Consider the following 21,651-nt stretch of genomic DNA (forward strand, 5'->3'; position numbering starts at 1 on the left):
TATGTATTTATATAACTTTTTATGATATATTTTGAAAGAATGTTTTTGAAGGCTTTTAAATTGCACATAAATGACAAAAAGTTTATAAAGATTTTTTATCCCATTGTCGTCTCACTGCGTGCTCGTACGGTGGCCAGACTCTTAAGACAGTTGAGAGTTTTTGGTTTTGGTGAGGAATATTTTATTCCAAATTAGATATATATCTAGCTGAGATCTATTAAACGATCGTTTTAAGTACCTTGCTCAACTTTTTTCACTTAATGAATAAATTCTTGTTGTGGTTTAATAGCTAGGTAGCGCTAGCTAGCTGTATAATTGCAATATGATGATAACAGTTTCGGACCAACGCGACCCTGATCTCAAGAAAGATGAATGAGTGTTTATTATTATTATTATTATTATTATTATGAAAGAATCATTTTAAAGGCTTTTAAAGTACACTCAAATAACAAAAGCTGTGTTTACCCTGATAAAGTCTATCGAAAGATCGCCATCCAAAGCTGGTCTCACCGCATTGCATAAAGGTTCGGCATGAGTAGCTACATGTTAAGAGGAAATGAGCTGTTTAGCTGTTTGTTTACAGATTTTTTTAGCTGTTTACAGATCTTTTAGCTGTTTGTTTACAGATAGTTTTTTTTAGCTGTTTACAGATTTTTTTGGCTGTTTGTTTACAGATAGTTTTTTAGCTATTTGTTTACAGATAGTTTTTTTTAGCTGTTTACAAATTTTTTAGCTGTTTGTTTACAGATAGTATTTTTTAGCTGTTTACAGATTTTTTTAGCTGTTTGTTTACAGATAGTTTTTAGCTGTTTGTTTACAGATAGTATTTTTTAGTTGTTTACAGATTTTTTAGCTGTTCGTTTACAGATTGTTGTTTTTTTATAGCTATTTACATATTGTTTTTAGCTGTTTGTTTACAGATAGTATTTTTTAGTTGTTTACAGATTTTTTAGCTGTTTGTTTACAGATTGTTGTTTTTTTATAGCTATTTACATATTGTTTTTAGCTGTTTGTTTACAGATAGTATTTTTTAGTTGTTTACAGATTGTTTTTAGCTGTTTGTTTACAGATTTTTCTTTAGCTGTTTACAGATATTTTTTAACTGTTTGTTTACAGATTTCTTTTAGCTGTTTGTTTACAGGTAGTTTTTAGCTGTTTGCTTACAGATTGTTTTTTTAGCTGTTTACAGATAGTTTTTTAGCTATTTGTTTACAGATTTTTTTAGCTGTTTACAGATCTTTTAGCTGTTTGTTTACAGGTAGTTTTTTTTAGCCGTTTACAGATTTTTTAGTTGTTTGTTTACAGATTGTTTTTTAGCTATTTGTTTACAGGTTGTTTTTTAGCTGTTTACATATTGTTTTTTAGCTATTTGTTTACAGATTGTTTTTTTAGCTGTTTACAGATTTTTTAGCTGTTTACAGATCTTTTAGCTGTTTGTTTACAGATAGTTTTTTTTAGCTGTTTACAGATTTTTTTGGCTGTTTGTTTACAGATAGTTTTTTAGCTATTTGTTTACAGATAGTTTTTTTTAGCTGTTTACAGATTTTTTAGCTGTTTGTTTACAGATAGTTTTTAGCTGTTTGTTTACAGATAGTATTTTTTAGTTGTTTACAGATTTTTTAGCTGTTCGTTTACAGATTGTTGTTTTTTTATAGCTATTTACATATTGTTTTTAGCTGTTTGTTTACAGATAGTTTTTAGCTGTTTGTTTACAGATAGTATTTTTTAGTTGTTTACAGATTTTTTAGCTGTTCGTTTACAGATTGTTGTTTTTTATAGCTATTTACATATTGTTTTTAGCTGTTTGTTTACAGATAGTATTTTTTAGTTGTTTACAGATTTTTTAGCTGTTTGTTTACAGATTGTTGTTTTTTTATAGCTATTTACATATTGTTTTTAGCTGTTTGTTTACAGATAGTATTTTTTAGTTGTTTACAGATTGTTTTTAGCTGTTTGTTTACAGATTTTTCTTTAGCTGTTTACAGATATTTTTTAACTGTTTGTTTACAGATTTCTTTTAGCTGTTTGTTTACAGGTAGTTTTTAGCTGTTTGCTTACAGATTGTTTTTTTAGCCGTTTACAGATAGTTTTTTAGCTATTTGTTTACAGATTTTTTTAGCTGTTTACAGATCTTTTAGCTGTTTGTTTACAGGTAGTTTTTTTTAGCCGTTTACAGATTTTTTAGTTGTTTGTTTACAGATTGTTTTTTAGCTATTTGTTTACAGGTTGTTTTTTAGCTGTTTACATATTGTTTTTTAGCTATTTGTTTACAGATTGTTTTTTTAGCTGTTTACAGATTTTTTAGCTGTTTACAGATCTTTTAGCTGTTTGTTTACAGATAGTTTTTTTTAGCTGTTTACAGATTTTTTTGGCTGTTTGTTTACAGATAGTTTTTTAGCTATTTGTTTACAGATAGTTTTTTTTAGCTGTTTACAGATTTTTTAGCTGTTTGTTTACAGATAGTTTTTAGCTGTTTGTTTACAGATAGTATTTTTTAGTTGTTTACAGATTTTTTAGCTGTTCGTTTACAGATTGTTGTTTTTTTATAGCTATTTACATATTGTTTTTAGCTGTTTGTTTACAGATAGTATTTTTTAGTTGTTTACAGATTTTTTAGCTGTTTGTTTACAGATTGTTGTTTTTTTATAGCTATTTACAGATTGTTTTTAGCTGTTTGTTTACAGATTTTTCTTTAGCTGTTTACAGATATTTTTTAACTGTTTGTTTACAGATTTCTTTTAGCTGTTTGTTTACAGGTAGTTTTTAGCTGTTTGCTTACAGATTGTTTTTTTAGCTGTTTACAGATAGTTTTTTAGCTATTTGTTTACAGATTTTTTTAGCTGTTTACAGATCTTTTAGCTGTTTGTTTACAGATAGTTTTTTTTAGCCGTTTACAGATTTTTTAGTTGTTTGTTTACAGATTGTTTTTTAGCTATTTGTTTACAGGTTGTTTTTTAGCTGTTTACATATTGTTTTTTAGCTATTTGTTTACAGATTGTTTTTTAGCTGTTTACAGATTTTTTAGCTGTTTACAGATTTTTTAGCTGTTTGTTTACAGATATTGTTTTTTTTAGCTATTTGCAGATTGTTTTTAACTGTTTGTTTACAGATAGTTTTTAGCTGTTTGTTTACAGGTTGTTGGTTTTTTTTAGCTATTTACAGATTGTTTTTAGCTGTTTGTTTACAGATAGTTTTTAGCTGTTTTTTTACAGGTTGTTTTTTAGCTGTTTACATATTGTTTTTTAGCTGTTTACAGATTTTTTAGCTGTTTGTTTACAGGTTGTTTTTTAGCTGTTTACATATTGTTTTTTAGCTATTTATTTAGAGATTGTTTTTTAGCTGTTTACAGATTTTTTAGCTGTTTGTTTACAGATAGTTTTTAGCTGTTTGTTTACAGGTTGCTTTTTTAGCTATTTGTTTACAGATTGTTTTTTTAGCTATTTACAGATTGTTTTTAGCTGTTGTTTACAGATAGTTTTTAGCTGTTTGTTTACAGGTTGTTTTGTTTAGCTATTTGTTTACAGATTGTTTTTAGCTGTTTACAGATTTGATGGCTATTTGTTTACAAGTTTTTAGCTGTTTTTTTGCAGGTTGTTTTTTTAGCTATTTGTTTACAGAGTTTTTTTAGTTGTTTACAGATTTTTTAGCTGTTTGTTTACAGATAGTTTTAGCTGTTTGTTTACAGGTTGTTTTTTTAAGCTGTTTACAGTTCTTTTTTAGCTGTTTACAGATTTTTATCTATTTGTTTACAGGTTGTTTTTAGCTGTTTTTTTACAGATTGTTTTTTAGCTATTTGTTTACAGATAGTTTTTTTTTGCTGTTTACAGATTGTTTTTAGCTGTTTGTTTACAGGTTGTTTTTAGCTGTTTACAGATTGTTTTTAGCTGTTTGTTTACAAGTTGTTTTTAGCTGTTTGTTTACAGGTTGTTTTTTTTTTAGCTATTTGTTTACAGGTTGGTTTTTTTAGCTATTTGTTTACAGATTGTTTTTTTTAGCTGTTTACAGATTTTTTAGCTGTTTGTTTACAGGTTGTTTTTTGAGCTGTTTACAGTTGTTTTTTGAGCTGTTTACAGTTCTTTTTTAGCTGTTTGTTTACAGGTTGTTTATTAGCTGTTTACAGTCCTTTTTTAGCTGTTTGTTTACAGGTTGTTTTTTTTAGCTGTTTACAGATTGTTTTTAGCTGTTTGTTTACAGATATTTTTTTTAGGTGTTTGCAGTTCTTTTTTAGCTTTGTTTCCAGATTGTTTTGTTTACATGTTGTTTTTTAGCTGTTTTTTGGTACAGTTTTTTGTTTAGCAATTTACATATTTAGCTGTTAATTTACAGATTATTAGCTGTTTGTTTACTGATTGTTTTTAGCTGTTTGTTTACAGTTTTTTATCTGTTTGTTTACAGAATATTTTTAGCAGTTTTTTTAGTTGTGTGCATTTAACTTGATATAGAATAGTGCTGTTTATGGTTCTGTCCATAGCAAATTGAAAAGTCTGTTAGAACTGCCTGAACAGCATCATTTATTTCACATAAATGTTACAGTGATGACAGCATTTCTAATTTAGAGAAGCGCCAATGCTAAATCGGAATCTTTTGTGGGCAATATAGGATTAAGATCAAGAGCATCCTATAGCAAGAAATGGTTTGATCAGTTAACATTATCCCAAACAATATTTGGAAAGCACCCTTGGAGAAGTCCAGTATGTTCCCTGAGGACAGATAGAACTCATTCCAAAGTTTGTGGTACCACCTACACAGTACATAGCACTGCCGTTAGCTCATTATCATTAACAAGCACTGTATATTCAATCCTGTGGAACTTGTGTGGACAACAGTATGTTGGTACAGCAGCTAGACATTTTTCTTTTGAGCACAAAGTGCACGAAAGTGCTTGGACCCCTTCAATCACTACTTGACTTGACTTGTCTCATTTTGGCATAGTTTCATGCCAGGGTCAAGCAGCTACCCCTAGGGGACACTTGAATCAAACATAGCATCAGTATAACCTGTTTCACTATAGCACCCATAGCCATACTCAAGCACAAGCTCATATTTCAATAAAATATTATGCTTGTTTTTGCATATGTAAAAAGACTTTAAAATTAATTATTTACATAATAACAAAACATCAAAATATGTTAGTAAACAATCATTTTACACAGTATGTACTATAAACAGTGTATACAGCACCTTTTATATGTAAAGTATACCCATACCTCACAGCATTTTCATTTAGAAATATGAAATACCACCTGCCCCCCAAAGGCTGAAGGAAAAACACATCAGCTCCTAAATGTTTCATCTGCTTAGTAACAAATTAATAAGGAATAAATGAACTATGCTGTTGTAAAGCCAACGTCCACAAAGATGAACTTCCAGCATGGTTCTAAACCTGCAACAGTTTTTTTGCAGGTGTATTTCTGCACACATTGTTTATTAGCTTCATCATATGATCTACCAAGCAGCAAATGAAATGACTCAGCTTTGCACAAACAAGTGTCATCCGGATCACCAGTGAGATTTACCACAAAGACCAATCCAAAGCCGACATTCTTTCAGTGTGTTTTTGTCTTTGGAAATGGGAGCAAAAAGCTTGTCAGTGGCAATGGCTGTGATAGCAACAGTTGCTAAGCAGTGGGTGGAGGGCTGAGAAACTGAGGCATGGTTTGAGATTGGTTAGTTAGAAAGGTGTTGGTGTACGTGCTGGAGTCAGTAATGATGAACTCGTTGACCTTTTTATGGATATTTCAGTGCAATCTATTGTTATCTTACAGAGGCTAAGCGTGAGACTGTATAACATCAGGAGAGCTGTAGGACTAATTGGAACTGGGCACAATTTGTACCACTGCAAATGACATTTTATGAATCTTTATGAAGGGTTTATAAATGGATAGTATAAACGAATAGTAAGCCTGTGTTCAACTATAGCATCAAATTTTGCTGGCTATTTCTTACTATACCTGTAAGACCAATCCAATTGCGTCTGCTAAGCTGCCACTGTTCAGCGAGGCACTCGACCCTTCTGCCCCAGGTGACGTAGCCGTAAGCCTTTTTTTTCAAGCGAAAGAAAGGATACGAAAACATCTAGAGGCAGAGTTTCATGTATTTAGCTCCCAGAACTCCAGCATAGCCTAACAAGAAGTCTTCCTTCTTATTTCTGCATTTTGTTGCAACTTGTGGCCTCACACAACCACGAAAAGATTTAACCCACTCGGGCCCACTTTCCCAAAAGTATCATAGTGTTAAGATTCTCTTAGCTAGTAGAGAGACAGTATTGTGCTTGATTGACCCATTAATAATCATCGTTGTGCCAAGATGCTTTTAGAGAAGACGACAAACATTTATTTAAACTGTTATTCTTACAAAACTGTTCTCTACTGTAAAATTAATTTTGGCTGTAAATGAACAGCACACATTACATTATGATCCAGTTATTATGTGAAATGTAAATATGTAAAACTCCCAGTGTAATATGATTAGCTCCACCCTTCACATTTATGTGTAGAGGGGCATGTTTAAGAGGTCTAAGCAACAAAAGACTCTGGTAGGGGGGAACTATCTACTGTATTACCTGTGTTATGCTAGTTTTTGTAAGTTGTAAGTTGCTGTAATGTGTGCTGCATGTTTGAGGGTGTCATTAGACTATACAAACATTTTTTTCATAATCACCATTTATAAGATACATGGTGTGCATAATGACCTCAGGCTACATGTAGGATGGACTTCAATTTAAAAATTAAGGTTGTTGACTTCTTCAGTTCTGAACTTGACTTAACGAGAGTCAAGTTCAGAGAGTCCTGTTTAGAATATTTCTCCAGTGGGTTCTTAATCTGTGAATGAAAAAAACTGCAATACTAAATTATCGCATTACATTAGAAAGTGTAAATGTCAAGGTATTTTCTGCAATGTAAAAAATGCATTTTATTTAACACTGCACACCAGTGTTGCATGGCAGCCCTGCTGTCAGTACTGTTTTTTTAAATAGTGAAAATGTTTACAGTGTAGCTTCATCGCTTTGCCAGACCACTCAACAAGCTTGTTGTGATATTTTATTTATGCAAATAGTTCACATCCATAATATGTGCCATGTTTAAATGTATGTTTCTGTCCATACATATAACAATTTGAAGGTTACCACCTCCATCCACTGGGGGACTGGGGGACCACTGTCCACAGGTTGAAAGCCACTGATGTACACAGTAGCAGTAGGCTAATATTGTCTTGATTGTACTACATGTGGACAAATTTAGAAGCTTTGCACAACATAATGATGAAGTACTATTGCATATTTGATGCATATTTACGTGGTCAATATTATTGGTGTAGATTAAACAACTGAGCTTTGTTCAGCAAAGTGTAGATGGATTGGAATCACCATCCTACTTTATGAATCAAATAGGACATAACTATGATGGACGTCCATCAATATAAATGCTGATAGCGATGTGGTGATTAAACTGTATGGAGGTCTCAAGGCCACAACTTGTGCTGTGGTTTGCATTCCTTTTATTAGACTTATACTGATGACATGCTGTCTACTAAGGTTTGGTTTATGCATAATTTGAACTTCTACTACCACTACTATAAGACACAATGTGGCCAAAAGTATGGACATGCCATTCCAAAATCCAATTACCACAACCCATTCTACTGCTAGTGTGTATCTATGGATATGGATGTGTGCTTAAGTTTATACTCCTATTAGTAATGAGTGTAGCGGAGACATTTGAGCTCAATAATTGGGAGTGGACACTTTCAATTGGCACTAATAATTGGGAGTGAACACTTTTGCCCACATAGGCAGATTCTCAATTTGCATTCTTGTGTTGTTATGGACTTATAAAATGTTATCATCAGTTGCAGCTCAGGTACTGTTCCATTCAAACATCTGCATCTAGCAAAGTACAGTCCAAGTGCCTGTTCTTGCTCCACCTGTGATATTATGATATATGATATTATCATTTTTGAAGGTATGAAGTTATATGCTTTATGTGGTTGATCAAGATTCATTCAAGATATTAAGATTGAGCCTACATTGAAATGTGCTCCTATGTTTTCAGAGATGTCATGTCCCTCTAACAGAACAGTACGCAGTCTGCCGGTTGCAGACTGTACAGCGCTAGTATCAGCACGCTAGTATAAACTTGTATTTGTTTTGAGAATTCCTCATAGTGTATTACTGAGCATCTATTCCTTGTTTCCTCCCTAGGGTATTTATGACCCTCTATTCCTTATTTGTAATGTGTAATTTAAAGGGTCCTTACCATGAACTGAATTTTCCTCTCTTATTTGCAATAAAAGGGTTTGATGTACATAAACATGGTAATGTTTTAAAATGTGTTGGTTGCTCCTGAATACATACAGTCCATGTAAGAAACATCTCTTCAAAAGCAAAACCCTTTTCCTTGTATTTGGGATGTCGGGAAAACCAACACACTTTAAGCGATATTTATTTAGCGAAAGTTCATTTCTAAAAATTGAGTACTAGGATACATATTCATAAAGCACAATAAAACAACATAATATTTTCAACAAAGCCTGCAAAGTTACTCATAACATGAAAAATATGACTACCGACTACCATCCTTTTAGCTGAGTCAAAAGGATGGTGCACTGTTCCACTGTCTTAATGGAAGTCATTAAAGGAAAACTTACCTGTTAAGTTATCACAAAACTCAAAACCTGCAGTATGCTACAGGACATAGACAGATGGCAGATGCGTTTTGGAAACAAGAGCTGTTGACTGATGAAGACAAAATAGCTTGTGGCTTTGGCCACAATCAGCAAACTGGTCACTAATCAGTGTTTGGAGAGCAAAAGGAACTGCATTTCATGATAAGAACGTCTTTACAGCTGTGAAACATGGGGGTGGATCTAAACTTAGCACAAAAAGTAAGGACATCTGTGTTTGGTAGTAATTATTACTTTGTTGTAACAATGCTTATGCAATATGAATATGTGGGTTGCATGAAAAATTAGCCAAATCCTTATTCTTCCATTGACTCGTTTGGTCTTTAGTAAACTGTATGATTGAAGTTTGAAGAAACAAGACAGATTGGCCATTTAACTATTTATTTATTTATTTAACAAAGGAGCCTCAGTAGAATATGGAAGAACCATACACAGCCACAACAGCCTGGCACCTCCTCCTCATGCTGGTCACTAGCCTGATCACACACTTCTGTGGGATAGCTTCCCATTCTTCAGCCAGCATTTGTCGCAAGTCAGCCAACGTGGTTGTGTTGGCCACTCTGGCACGAGCAGCACACCCAAGTTAATCCCAGAAGTGTTCAATGGGGTCGAGGTCAGGACTGCTGGCAGGCCATTCCATCCTCTCCACTACCAAATTCTGGACTTAGTCTCTGATAAATCCTGTTCTGTGGGGGCCAGCGCTGTCATCTTGGAGGATAGCTTTTCGGTCAGGGAGATGCCGCCCCACACCATCACACTGTCTTCACACTTTGCATCCTGTCTGACATCTCCCGTTATATGGAACTTGGCCTTCAATTTGGAGATGGGACTACGGCTCACTCACTGCTGCAGCTTAGTTTTGCGGAACACCATCTTGAAGTTGCCTTATCACATAGGCCCTATTCAGATCAGTCCAAAGTGGCATGTGGCATGCCATTTCTTGGAGCAGAAACCTACTGACCACTGTAGCAGGGCCCTGATTGGTAGAACCTGGGGGTACCAGAAGCTCAAAACAAGTGTCAATAGCAACAGCAAAATAAGCTGTTTGGCAATGGCAGAGAAGATTTGGCAATTTTTTCATGGGTGCAACCCACATACTCAGCTCTACTGCTCATTCCACAAATGTACCATTTAAAAAGGAAACTATCAGGCTTTCCAGCAGTATAAGATTTATTGGCAAGTAGCATTGTTACAACAAATAAAGAACCTACCAAACACAGATTTCCTTCATTTGTGTGCTAAGTTTATCATGCTTTGAGGTTGTGTTGCTGCAAGTGGGATTGGCAATTTTGCATGAGTGGAGGGAAGAGTGAATTCCAAAAAATACCAGAATATCCTGGATGCAGATGTCAAACCATCTGTTAAAATGCTGAAGCTGAAAAGAGGATGGCTTCTACAACAGGGCAATTATCCATAATATGCATTTTACTGCCAAAAGTATTCACTCATCCATCCAAATCATTGAATTCAAGTGTTGCAATCAATTCTGTGGCCACATGTGTATAAACCAAAGCACCTAGGCATGCAGACTTCTTCAAACATTTATGATAGAATGGGCTGTGAAAGAATCGCTCTTAGGAGCTCAGTGAATTCTATTGTGGTACCGTGATAGGATGTCACCTGTGCAACAAGTCCATTTGTGAAATTTCCTCGCTACTAAATATTCTACAGTCATCTGTCAGTGGTATTATAACAACATGGAAGCGATTGGGAATGACAGCAACTCAGCCACGAAGTGGTAGCCATGTAAAATGACAGAAAGCCAACTTTCTGCAGAGTCAATCGCTAGGGATTCACTGATCTGATACTAGGATTAGATATCGGTCCCAATACTGACAAAATTAGCTGAATCGGGTATAGGATAATTAGGCCGATCCACAAGGGCGATCCGTATCGGCGGTATTCTAGTCTTCATAACTCACTTCATAACTATTACGCAAAGCTGATACTCAAAGTTTATGTATCTGTTTTGGTATCAGAACAGAAAAAGTAGGATCCGTGCATCCCTATCAATCGCTACAGACCTCCAAACTTCATGTGGTCTTCAGATTAACTCAAAAATCGTACATAGAGAGCAAAGGGTTTCCATAGCCGAGCAGCTGCATTAAAGCCTTACATCACCAAGCGCAATGTAAAGCATCATGAGATGCAGTGATGTAAAGCACACCACCACTGGAATCTAGAGCAGTGGAGACGTGGTCTCTAGAGTGACGAATCGCGCTTCTCCGTCTGGCTATCCGATGGACGAGTCTGGGTTTAGCGATTGCCAGGAGAACAGTACTTGTCTGACTGCATTGTGCCAAGTGTAAAGTTAGGTGGAGGGGGGATTATGGTGTGGGGTTGTTTTTCAGAAGTTGGGTTCAGCCCCTTAGTTCCAGTGAAAGGAACTCTTAATGCTTCAGCACAACAAGAGATTTTGGTCAATTTCATGCTCTTAACTTTGCGAGAACAGTTTGGGGATGGTCCCTTCCTGTTCCATCATTACTTTGCACTAGTGCACAAAGCAAGGTCCATAAAGACATGGATGAGTGAGTTTGGTGTAGAAGAACTTGACTGGCCTGCACAGAGTTTTGACCTCAATCCGATAGAAAAACTTTGGGATGAATTGCAGCGGAGAATGCAAGCCCGGCCTTCTCGTCCAACATCAGTGTCTGAAGTTCCCAGAAGAGTTGAAGCTGTTATAGCTGCAAAGGGTGTCCCGAAATCATATTACACCCAATGGATTTGGAATGGGGTGTTCATATGCGTTTAAAGGCAGGTGAGTGAATACTTTTGCCAAAATAGTGTACCTTAGAAACCACCATGTACAACCTAAAGAGACACAAACTGTAGCTTTTGGAATGGCCCTCACAGTCCATTGACCATGCTATAAATGCAAGTCGACCCCAGAATACTTGAGAACTAGTGGCCTCCTGCCAAAAGGGTTGTTACTAAGTATTCACCCTGTAAGGAGCCCAATTCTATGTATGTATTAATTTTTAAGACTAAGCATTCATATTTTTTTCTGAAATAATTGTGTTGATTCCCTACAGAAGCTGTGTTTACACCTTTATAACTGAAAGAGGAAAAAATGTGTCATTTGACCAAAGATGCCCAAAGATTTACCTGATAAAAGACCAAATGGTTTAACCTTTGACCTTGTTGGGTAACAAACCCTTTTACCTTACATTACAATGGCTGCAATCTGAGAATGAAGGTTAAATATGAATAATATATTGAATTTTTAGTTTGGTAATTATAGTTTGTTTTTGTGCATCCTTAAACCTCTCGCTGGCTCAATGGAGCTTGTGAAGGAAAGGTTTCTACACCAGACAGTTTCCCTCAGAAAAGCATCATTTTTCAACCGTCCAAAAATATTATTCTAATGAATCTGTTGGAGTGTGAAGTTAATGTTGTGAATATTCAATACCATATACATGATTGTTGTGCTCTGATAAGTTGCTTAATATGTATGTAGTCTAGAAGCATGAAGCAGTGTGTTATGTAGCAGTCAGCATTCAGCATGTTTCACTAGCATCATCAGTAATTGTGTTTGGGAAATGAAAGTCACATGAAATTTACTTGAGAATGAATTGATTCTGTTTATGTTGAAGCATGATTTGAAATAGATTTTAGTATTTAATAATGAAAAAATGTGCATTTACTCTTTTTTCAGTCCAAATAGTCCTTTTTTAATCCAGTTTTTCAAATAATTCTGTGTTATTTCTATTCATTTTCACACAATGTTGCCTAAAGGCAACGTACCCCAAATGGACCATTTTTTAATTTAAAATTGGAAAAATTTATTTCATTTTATAAGAGAAAAGTGAATTAAACAATGTTTTGAAAGTATTGCTTTCGTAATGCGCACAATATAGGTTTAAAGGTTTTTTTTCAGACTTTAAGAGGAAAAAGCGTCATGGCAACACATTCTCTTTTGAAATACAAGAGCTTGATGCTGTATGTAAACGCTGCCAAAGATTTAGTTATGTTGAATTCATTGGTTCTGTGATGTCACGAAACCTAGTGAATTTACATATTGTCAATATTGTCATATTGTTGGAGATACAAGTTGTTTTTTTTTTGCGAGACAGCAATGATACACTCGCTTATTCAGCCTAAAACATATCAGCCATGCACTGCTTTTTGATAGAGGCACAATTCAAGGCAGCCAATCAGAACAGACGTTATTAAACTATATCTGTAATAAAGGCACAGCGACAAACACAGCCTGTTTAATTATCAGAAAAGGAAAGAATTGCCCTACTATTCATATTCCTGGGTCATTTTTGGTACATAAACCACACAAATGTTGCAAGTGGACCTCATGGGAAAGTGTGAATATGGGCCCTTTAAGTAGGACACCTCTATCATGTGCTGACAGAAGTCCCCACTTTTAGAGGGGGGTTTAGAACCGTGGGTTTGTTGCCTAGACTTGGTGAAAAGGTCAGAAGTGGCATCACTAAGATACTGCATGCTGTGCATTGTTGTTTTTTTCTGTGTGTGTGTGTGTGTGTGTGTGTGTGTATGTACTGATGGAGGTGGTGGTTAGGGGGGTTGGGAGGGGGTAGCGATGTCTCTAGAGAAAATGGGACATTTTCCCATGGCCAGGAGGAAAAGGCCTGCTGCTAAACTCATACTCGGGCAATAAGGCATTTGACGATGACAGATCCTAAGTCATCTTGCACAAATTCCCAGGCCCTGCCAGTCCCTTTATCAAACCCCCTTCCGACAAGACCGTGGTCCAGCGGGAGAGGGGAAAAAAAAAGGGGGCCGTGGAGGAGCTGGACGGAGTCTAGCAAGTTGATTGTTGTTGTGCCCGCTGACAAATCCGCAAATCCTTGACAGCAGGATCCGTTTCATAACCTTCGCCAACCCCCCCGCCAAAGAACTCAGGAGAACTTCCGGCGTGTGCCTCAAGTATCCCACCCCAGACCAGCCCTGGAAGTCCTGTTTTTATGGAACTGTCTAAAGGCTTCTGAGACCTCTTCCCTTAAATAAAACATACAGAACACAAGCCTTCTGAGGTAACTCGGTGGTCCTGCTTGGCTTTTTGTTGTTTTGGGGATTTGTATGTCTCCCAGCAGTTCACCTCCAGCACCTCCAGAGTTCCCGTGTGTGGAAAATCGTGGAGGATTTATTCTAGTTTTTGTAGCGCACTAAACATCTGGAAGCAGTCAGAGAGTCTACACACACATGGAGGGAGGAGGGAGGAAGAAGAGGCGGGGGGGGGGGGGGGGGGGGTGACGAACCAAACCAAGCCCCCCACCCCCCACCCCCCCTTTGCGCGCTCTCGCTCCCTCTCCTTCTCTTGCTCTCGCGCGCTCTCCCTCTCCCTCTCTCTCTCTCGCTCTCTCTCTCTCCACACACAAGTATTACTGCAGAGAGGCAGAGGCGAGCCGAGCGCTCTCCGCAAAGGCCACCGAGAAACTCCTGCGTTTTCTTTTTTCTCCTCCTCCTCCCTCCGTTATGGACTCGGCACGAGCCATTATTCCGACCACTCCAACCCCCTTCCTCGGGAGCAGCAGCGGCGGCGGCGGCAGCAGCGGCAGCAGCGGCAGAAGCGCAGCACACATGGAATCGATCACAGGAGAAGATTTAACCCCGTGAGATCTGGATCTGGAATACGCCAGCCCCCTACCTTCTTCTCTTTCTTCTCTTCTTTTTCCCTCCTCCTCCTCTTCCCACCTTTTCGCTCTCGCCAGGCTCTTTTCTCCCTCTCTCTCTCTCTCTCTGTCTCTCTCTCTCTCTCTCTCCACCTCTTTTCACTGCTGCATCCAATCTGCCAGAAAAACGCACTGCCATTTGGGGCGATCACTTCAAGCAGCAGCAGCAAGTGGGTGCTGAGGCGGCGGGTGGGGGGGTGTCGTGTTTCTTAGGCAAGGCCCGGATGTTCCAAGGATGCACTGGTTCGTTCTCCTAGGCGCCTCCAGCCTGTACCCGTTTCTGTTTTTTCACTCCATAACGGGGATCAGGTAATATTAACTCCAACGAGAGGAAAAGGGAGAAACTCGCGCTTTTTTTTTCACCCTTCTTCATTTTTTTCCCTCCTCCCCCTTCCCCTTCTTCCTCCTCCTCCTCCTCTTCTACCTCCTCTACCTCCTCCTTACCCCCCTCTCCTTCCTCAACCCACCCACCCCTTTGATTTCTTTCCCATCTTGGGTTGTTTCCCTCCTACCCCTCCTCTATTACTTTCTTTTTGCCCTCTTTTTTTTTTTTAAATACAACCTTTTTTCTTCTTCTTCTTCTTCTTCTTCTTCTTCTTCCTCTTCTTCATTCACCTTACGGATAAAAAAAAGGCCGGACTACATATATGGTAAATGAGAGCAAGAACATGTACATACCAGAGGAAACCCTTGAAAACCATCAAGGTAAGGGGGCCATTTATTTTGCGTCTCTGTTAGAGAGTGTGTGTGTGTGTGTGTGTGTGTGAGAGAGAGAGTGTGTGTGTATGCGAGTGTGTGGGTGCCCGAGCGTGCGCCATATGGATGGGCTGGTAGGGAGGGAGGGATGGGGAATGGTTGGTGGTGATGATGATGATGATGATGATGATGGTGATGGTGGTGGCGGTGATGATGGTGACTGGTTTTCGGCTTTTGGGGCACGCACAAAGCACAGGCTGCACCATCTCCAGTGTGAGGTACCGGTGGTTTATCCTGAGACAAGAAAAAAAGAGAAAGAAAAAAAAAAAGACGCCCCCCGTGGTCAGATCTCTCCCCTACAAAACTGGGTCTGGGAATAAGAGTGCCCCCACCTCGCGTCCATACGCAGAGCAGAGACACTGAACTTGATCAGGGGGTTTCGATTGGGAGCCTTGTTGGTCCAGCCCCCCTCCCAACGTCCCCACATTCTGCACAACTTCATCCACCCTCACAAACCCTGAGGCACAATGCTCGGTGACAGAGCACCAATCAGATCGCAGCCGTTCAGCTGGCACACCGTGCTCGCCGCTCGAGCTCAGGATGCCTTATTTTACCCAAAAATGAGAAGACAAACGCTGCAGCCCGTGCCAGCCAATCCCGTCCACTGAAGCTCGGAAGCCTTTTTTTCTCCCATCCAGGTGTTGCGCGCTACAGCCTGGGGCTGTTGCGTGGCGCAGTAAAGAGCCGGTCCGCTCCTCGCCATGTCTCTGGATAGTGGGTCGGGCTCAGGCGCTCTTGCCAAGCTCTTGAATCTTCTCACTTCTCTTTAGTCAAAGGCATTTGTTGGTTTGGTTTGGTTTTTGTCAATCCAGGGCAGAGGTAGAGTTGTGGTGGAGTTGGGGTAGAAGGTTCTAAGCTCCTCAACTCCATGGGTTCTCAATCTGAGGGCCTCTAAATGCCCCTCACTTTTCGCAGGCCGCTCTCAGTTTTGCTTTTGCGCTTAAGACTTTTTTGACCAGCCTGTTTTTTAGGTCAGTCACTGATGGAGAAAGTGATCCACATGCACCCTTGGTGGAGTTGGGCTTTGACCTAAAAAAAAAAAAAAGACAGTGCCATCGTACACAGTCTCACTGTGTTCTAAATAACCTATGTTAAAGTTGTATACCAAAAGTAATATAGAGAGAGCCCTCAAATAGGTTCTTTGGAGTGATGCTATAGAAGAACCACTTTTGGTTCCCTGAACACAGATATCCAGCGAGTCACAGCTCAGCTCTGGCCCTCATTCTCTACTTTCATTTGGCCCATATACCGCTGTGGAATGCCTCGCTGGCCATAATTGGCTACAGTTGGGCCAGTTGTGGCCCAAAGAGAAATGCTGCACAAACATTTAACATGGCAGGTTGCATGTGGGCCACATGTGGCTCTGAGTACAAATGCTATGACAAACCTTAAACGTGGCGGCCTCATCTGTGCTAGTTTTGGCCCACAATACACTTACTGCTGCCATAACCAACCCTTAAGGGTCTTAACTGGGTTGAATTTGGCACCAGATTATCTGCTACACTCTTAAAAAATAGGTTTTTCAACGGTTTCTGTCGAAAACCATGATGTCTCAGATCTTCATATACCATAAAAACCTCCTGTGGATGGATCTTTATAGCAATAAAAATATCGTTACTCTTTTTCAGTACTATGTGGGACCCTTTTTGCTAAGAATGTATATGGGAAGAAATGCTCCTTAGTGGTTCTTCAAAGAACCATGTGTGTAAATGAGACAAGTAAAAGTGTAGAAGCTTTTGAAAGTTTCAGGGACCTCCACATAATGAAAAACTTCTCTTAATCAATTAAAGGTTTAAGGAACCACTTGTTAAACTCTGTCATACATGAATTATCTTCTACCACCAATGAGACCATATTAGATGTGTGCACCCTGAAAACTGGCCTGAGAGCTGTCCTGTGCTACCCTGCTTTAGGAACAGTCCACGATGTGGTGTAGTTGCTGTATTCTGAACCGCCACACAAAATGCAGTATAAATAAGTGACCCTTTTTGTGCCCCTCATTTAACAGAGCAAACTAAGTGTCATAACATTGGCACGTGAGCGCAGAAGAGTGAGCGTCTTGTAGGTGGCCCCAGCAGATGTTAGTGTTTGTGTTAGTGCAGAAAATGCCGCTGCTGCCGGAGAGAGAAAGAAAGCGCCATATCAGGTAAACACTCCGGCTGCCCGAGGATCGGGTCAACACACAATCGAGCATGAGCGAGATTTCTCCCATGAAACCACAGTGGACCGTGGAAGCGTCTTTTATGGCTTCAAATCAGGAGATACACAATAGATCGATTCCACCTCGCTTCGCACACCAGAGCCCTGGTGCCATTCGTATCTGTTCACGTGTTGCTTTTGGTTTAATGCAGTCTCATGAGCTTTCTTGAAGCAGCTAACCCTGAATGGAAATGGGCTTTAGTTTTTAGAGCTCAGTAGCTTACACTGCTAGAGGTGCCTACAAAGGTTTTGGCTTGGACAAATTCCACTATAAATGGAAAAGAAGTTGTGGAAGCATGAGGACATTCTTTGCAAAAAGGTTCTTCACACTCACTATTGTCTCTCATTACAATAGTAATCTTAAGAGGAGCCATACAGAAAGGTTCTTTAGGGAAAGAAAGAACCTAAAGATTTCTTATTGGCAACTATATTTTTAAGTGTGTATGCATTGGATGGATACAGTGGGGTCCGTAAGTCTGAGCCAATGTTGAAAATGCAGGATTTTGTTCAGAATTGGTTAAGATTCATTAGTAAAGACAGTAGTGCTTCCAGGGGCTCTGCCAGGCATTCGGGGCCCAATGAAAAGATTTTGCTAGAATACTCAATTAATACATTTTGGAGGGCCCCTGTCAATCACAGGCCCTTACAATCATACTAATCTCCATCCCCTACCCCCAGTATGATGTCCCTGGGTGCAACATGGAACCATTTTATTTTTTTACCTGATTACATGGTTTGTTGGATTGGAGTTCCACATAATGATCTATAAGGGTCCACTTTGTTTTAGTATTAGACAGACCCCCTTATGTGTAGAATGTAGGTAAATATTTGTAATTTTGACCAAATTGACCATGTTGAGGCCCTTAAAAGAAACAAATCAATTGTGTGTTTGTAGTCTTTCTACTCTTCTGATGACTCTCAGGTGGATCTGATCTGCTCATCAGTGGCTTTCATCTTTCTTCGCAAACTTATGGAGTTCATGCAGCTCAAGATTGTACTTTTCTCTGAAATATATAACTATATAATAATTTTTACATGATGGGAGTGTTCTGCAAACGTCCTCAAACAGAAGGTTCATTCACAAAAGTGGTTTTATGAAGAATCTTCCACATATGTGTTCTTTAGTGAAAGCAAAAGTGTCTACTAATGTCTGCTAATGGCATGCCCTCATTGTCATTTGTTGAACTTCCAGTACCCTAGAGACACCAAAGTAGTGAGACAATGCCCGAAGTCACTAAATCAGTGCTTTGAAGGCACGTAATGGAAGTGTATTTATTTCAGGCACGTTGCAAGGAGTATTTGCAGAAGGCAAGGCCTGGAAGTGTTGAGGAGAAATCTGATATTATGGCAAGCAAGGTTACTCTGTGAGAGATGCTGATTATTGCTGTAAGGGGTTGTCATTATTGGAAGGGTTTTTTTTTTTTTTTTATCAGGCTCCATCAAGAGTCCCCTTTTTCTCCCGATCGGGCTCTCTGCCAGATGCACACGACAGGCGATGCTGGTCATTAGGAACATTAATTTGTTTATGATGGATCTCAGAAGGCCTAGCGAGGCTCCAGGACGGCGCCTGAAATGACTGGGCACCTGATTTCAGACTCTCGGGGCACGGAGTGCTTGTCTAGCAGCGCTATGTGACCCATTACTCCTCTATGGCTCCAGTCCTTTACCTGCCCTTTACGGAAATACATGCTTCACTTTCACGTCAGGGTCAGTAAAGCTTCTAAATCCATTCCGTTTCAGGTTATCATGGCCTCATAAATGCAAAAAGGCCGCTGTGGGGTTGTTCGGTTCTGTCAGCGATTGTTATTTGCTCAAAAGGCTTTACACTAAAAAAAAGCCTTCCTGCTGATGAAGTTACCTGAGTTTAAATCCAAAGTCAACACAGCAACACTGGTGAACATTGCTGCAGTGCCTCTGAGTAACTATTAAGTATCACTTACTCCGTCCTGATGAGAAAACACTGCTGAGTCTGCTGTGGAACCAAGATGTGTGGCGAGAGGGCTGAATCCACAAACATCTGGGCCTTTGAAAAGAAGAGTGCTAAGGTGCTTCCATGTTAGTTTGCTTAAAGAGAAAAGGCTCCCAGCATCACCAAGCCTTGTATGCCTTCTACCAGATGGTGTAAAAACAATGCCAGTAAGGTGCTGTTTTGACTTGTCGTCCTGCGAAAATGTGGTTTGGGAGCAAACAAAATGTACATGTTAGCTGAAGCCAGCCATTTTGTTTTCCGATGTTTCCTCTGAAACTCTGAAACTACGGCCCAGATTTCGACAAGCGGCCAAGTATTTTCAGAGCGAAAAGGTTAGAGGCATCCAAAACAATAATCAGAACCTCACAGTAAAGCCGCTGAAAGCCACAGTTTTAACATTTCCAATCCAAACACTATACTGAAATGTTTTATTTTAGATCTACTAAAACAAATATCTTCAGTCATGACAGATGGGCTGGGTAAAAACACTGAAAAAAAACTATTTGTTGATATCAAAAGTTGGAAACAGCTTTCAAGTCGCTGTCAAGTAGCAGTTATAGACACTGCCCCCTATTGGTCAGAATTGGTGTCATGGTAACCATCTTTTTTTTTCATACCTGTATATGCATAGTTGTAGCAGCAGTGTATTTATTTTTTTGTGTGTATTTACTTAAGTACAGTGTCTGGGTGTTTTAAAAAGTACTTTAAAAATATTTATGATTATTATTATAATTATTATTATTATGAACAGGAAAAGAATGCATTGTTAAGGGTATATCTATGTGATATTTGTCATGTATGTATCTGCTAATGCCAATGTAGATATCCAGGGTTGTTTCCTGCTTTATAAGCACCAAAAGCAGTTGCATAAGGTTCCGAAGCAACAAGGGATCACTTAAGTATGTTTGTTTGTGGGTGTGTGGGTGTGTGTGTGTGTGTATACTGTTTTTTTCTTTATTATCTCAAAAAAAGAGAGAAAAGAAAATGATGGCACCCTATCTCCTAAGTAGGATGTTGCTTAGGGCATGAAGATACTGATATTTAGTGATCTGCATTAGCATTACAGAGAAATACAACATGGGGTTTCTATGGGGTTTCATATGTATGCAATACATTTTCAGATGTCCCGATCCCAACATGACAGCCTATTGTAATATTATTATATTGCTGTGACTCGGTTTGAGCTGCTTCTTCTTCAGAGGTATGTCAGTGTTTGTCGATGCTACTTCAACCATATGAGGAAATTAAACACACATTTAAATGGTTATTTTACAAAAGTGAGCTGCCAAACAAAACAAATCAGTCCTGACTGTCATTATGTAAACTGTTTACTACAAACGATACTGTGGTTTTATTGAGTATTAATAAGGAACACATCATACCTAAACTGTGTAACGGATCGGACCACTATCGGCCTATACTCAGCATGATCTGAGGATCGCTGGTTTGTGTTGTTTGCCATCAGCAGCCAGAGTCAGAATGAGCACAACTTGCCTTGCTCTCTCAGGAGTGAGTTGATAGTGCTTCCTCCCCACACCATTCCTAGTGTGATGTTGGTCAGCACAGGCATCTGTTAGTTGTTGAATTAGAGCTGGGTGCTTCACATATGTAGAAGGAGACATGCTAGTCTTCGCCCTCCTAGTGTTGGGGGCATAGCTAGGGATGGGGGAGGTGGGGTAGTTCACATGAATGGGGATTGGGTAATTGGCCTCCCAAATTAAATAGACAATGGTGTGAAATTAGGAATACATTTTTATCAAAAAAGTGGATTGGGACATTCCTAAAATAAATACATCAAATACTGAAATACTGAATTATTTATTATTATTATATTAACAAAATTGCCCCATTTCAATTTTTTAACACACCATTGTTCCTTCATGCTGAAAATCACCTTGTACTTTGTTACATGACTGCTTTAGGATCTAGGATGGGTCTTGCTGACCCTCAGCGATGCGACGTGGAACGACCCGTTTCGGAGAGAAGAAGGGGTCACGAGGGATAGAGTTCTAGAGAGAAAAAGAGACGTAGGATGGTGCTGAAGGCGTGAGGGGAAAGAAACGAGGTTATCCAATAATATCTGTGCTCTAGACTGGAAATCCACAGTGAGGCCTGAATGAGTGCAGAGGAAGAGAAGGCTACTGAAAGAGGGTCGTAGTGCTAGTGGACCAGCTCTGTACGGTGAACGGGTGCATGGAGACGGGCTAACAGACGAGCATAAGAGACGTGGCTAGTTGTAGGTCTCAGATCAGACTAATTAGACCATTGGAACGAATGACTGTGTTGCAGTGCAGCGTGAGCTAAGCTGGTGAGATGCTTCAGCTGTTTTTGTTCTTCTTTCATCTCTAATGCAGTTCTTTTAATTCCCACTGGGGCCTGATTGCACTGCTGCTGCTGCTG

General features: G+C 38.9%; 1 protein-coding gene across 4 annotated transcripts in view; it reads left to right on the forward strand.

The window, feature by feature from the left end:
• cacna1c (calcium channel, voltage-dependent, L type, alpha 1C subunit) overlaps positions 1–21,651 on the forward strand; it is a 270,161-nt gene that overhangs the window by 4,596 nt on the left and 243,914 nt on the right. The window contains exons 1-2 of one of the 4 annotated variants that reach the window (XM_072672848.1): positions 13,990–14,636; positions 14,961–15,032. The exons of 2 other annotated variants lie outside the window; for them this stretch is intronic. In XM_072672848.1, the coding sequence (XP_072528949.1) occupies positions 14,975–15,032 (58 nt within the window). In that variant the 5' untranslated portion in view covers positions 13,990–14,636; positions 14,961–14,974. Of the gene's footprint in view, positions 1–13,989; positions 15,033–21,651 lie in introns of those variants that run through there. One more of the 4 variants, XM_072672849.1, reaches the window with a different exon arrangement.

The sequence above is a fragment of the Salminus brasiliensis genome, chromosome 2, assembly GCF_030463535.1.
Source record: "Salminus brasiliensis chromosome 2, fSalBra1.hap2, whole genome shotgun sequence".
NCBI classification, from domain to species: Eukaryota; Metazoa; Chordata; class Actinopteri; order Characiformes; family Bryconidae; genus Salminus; species Salminus brasiliensis.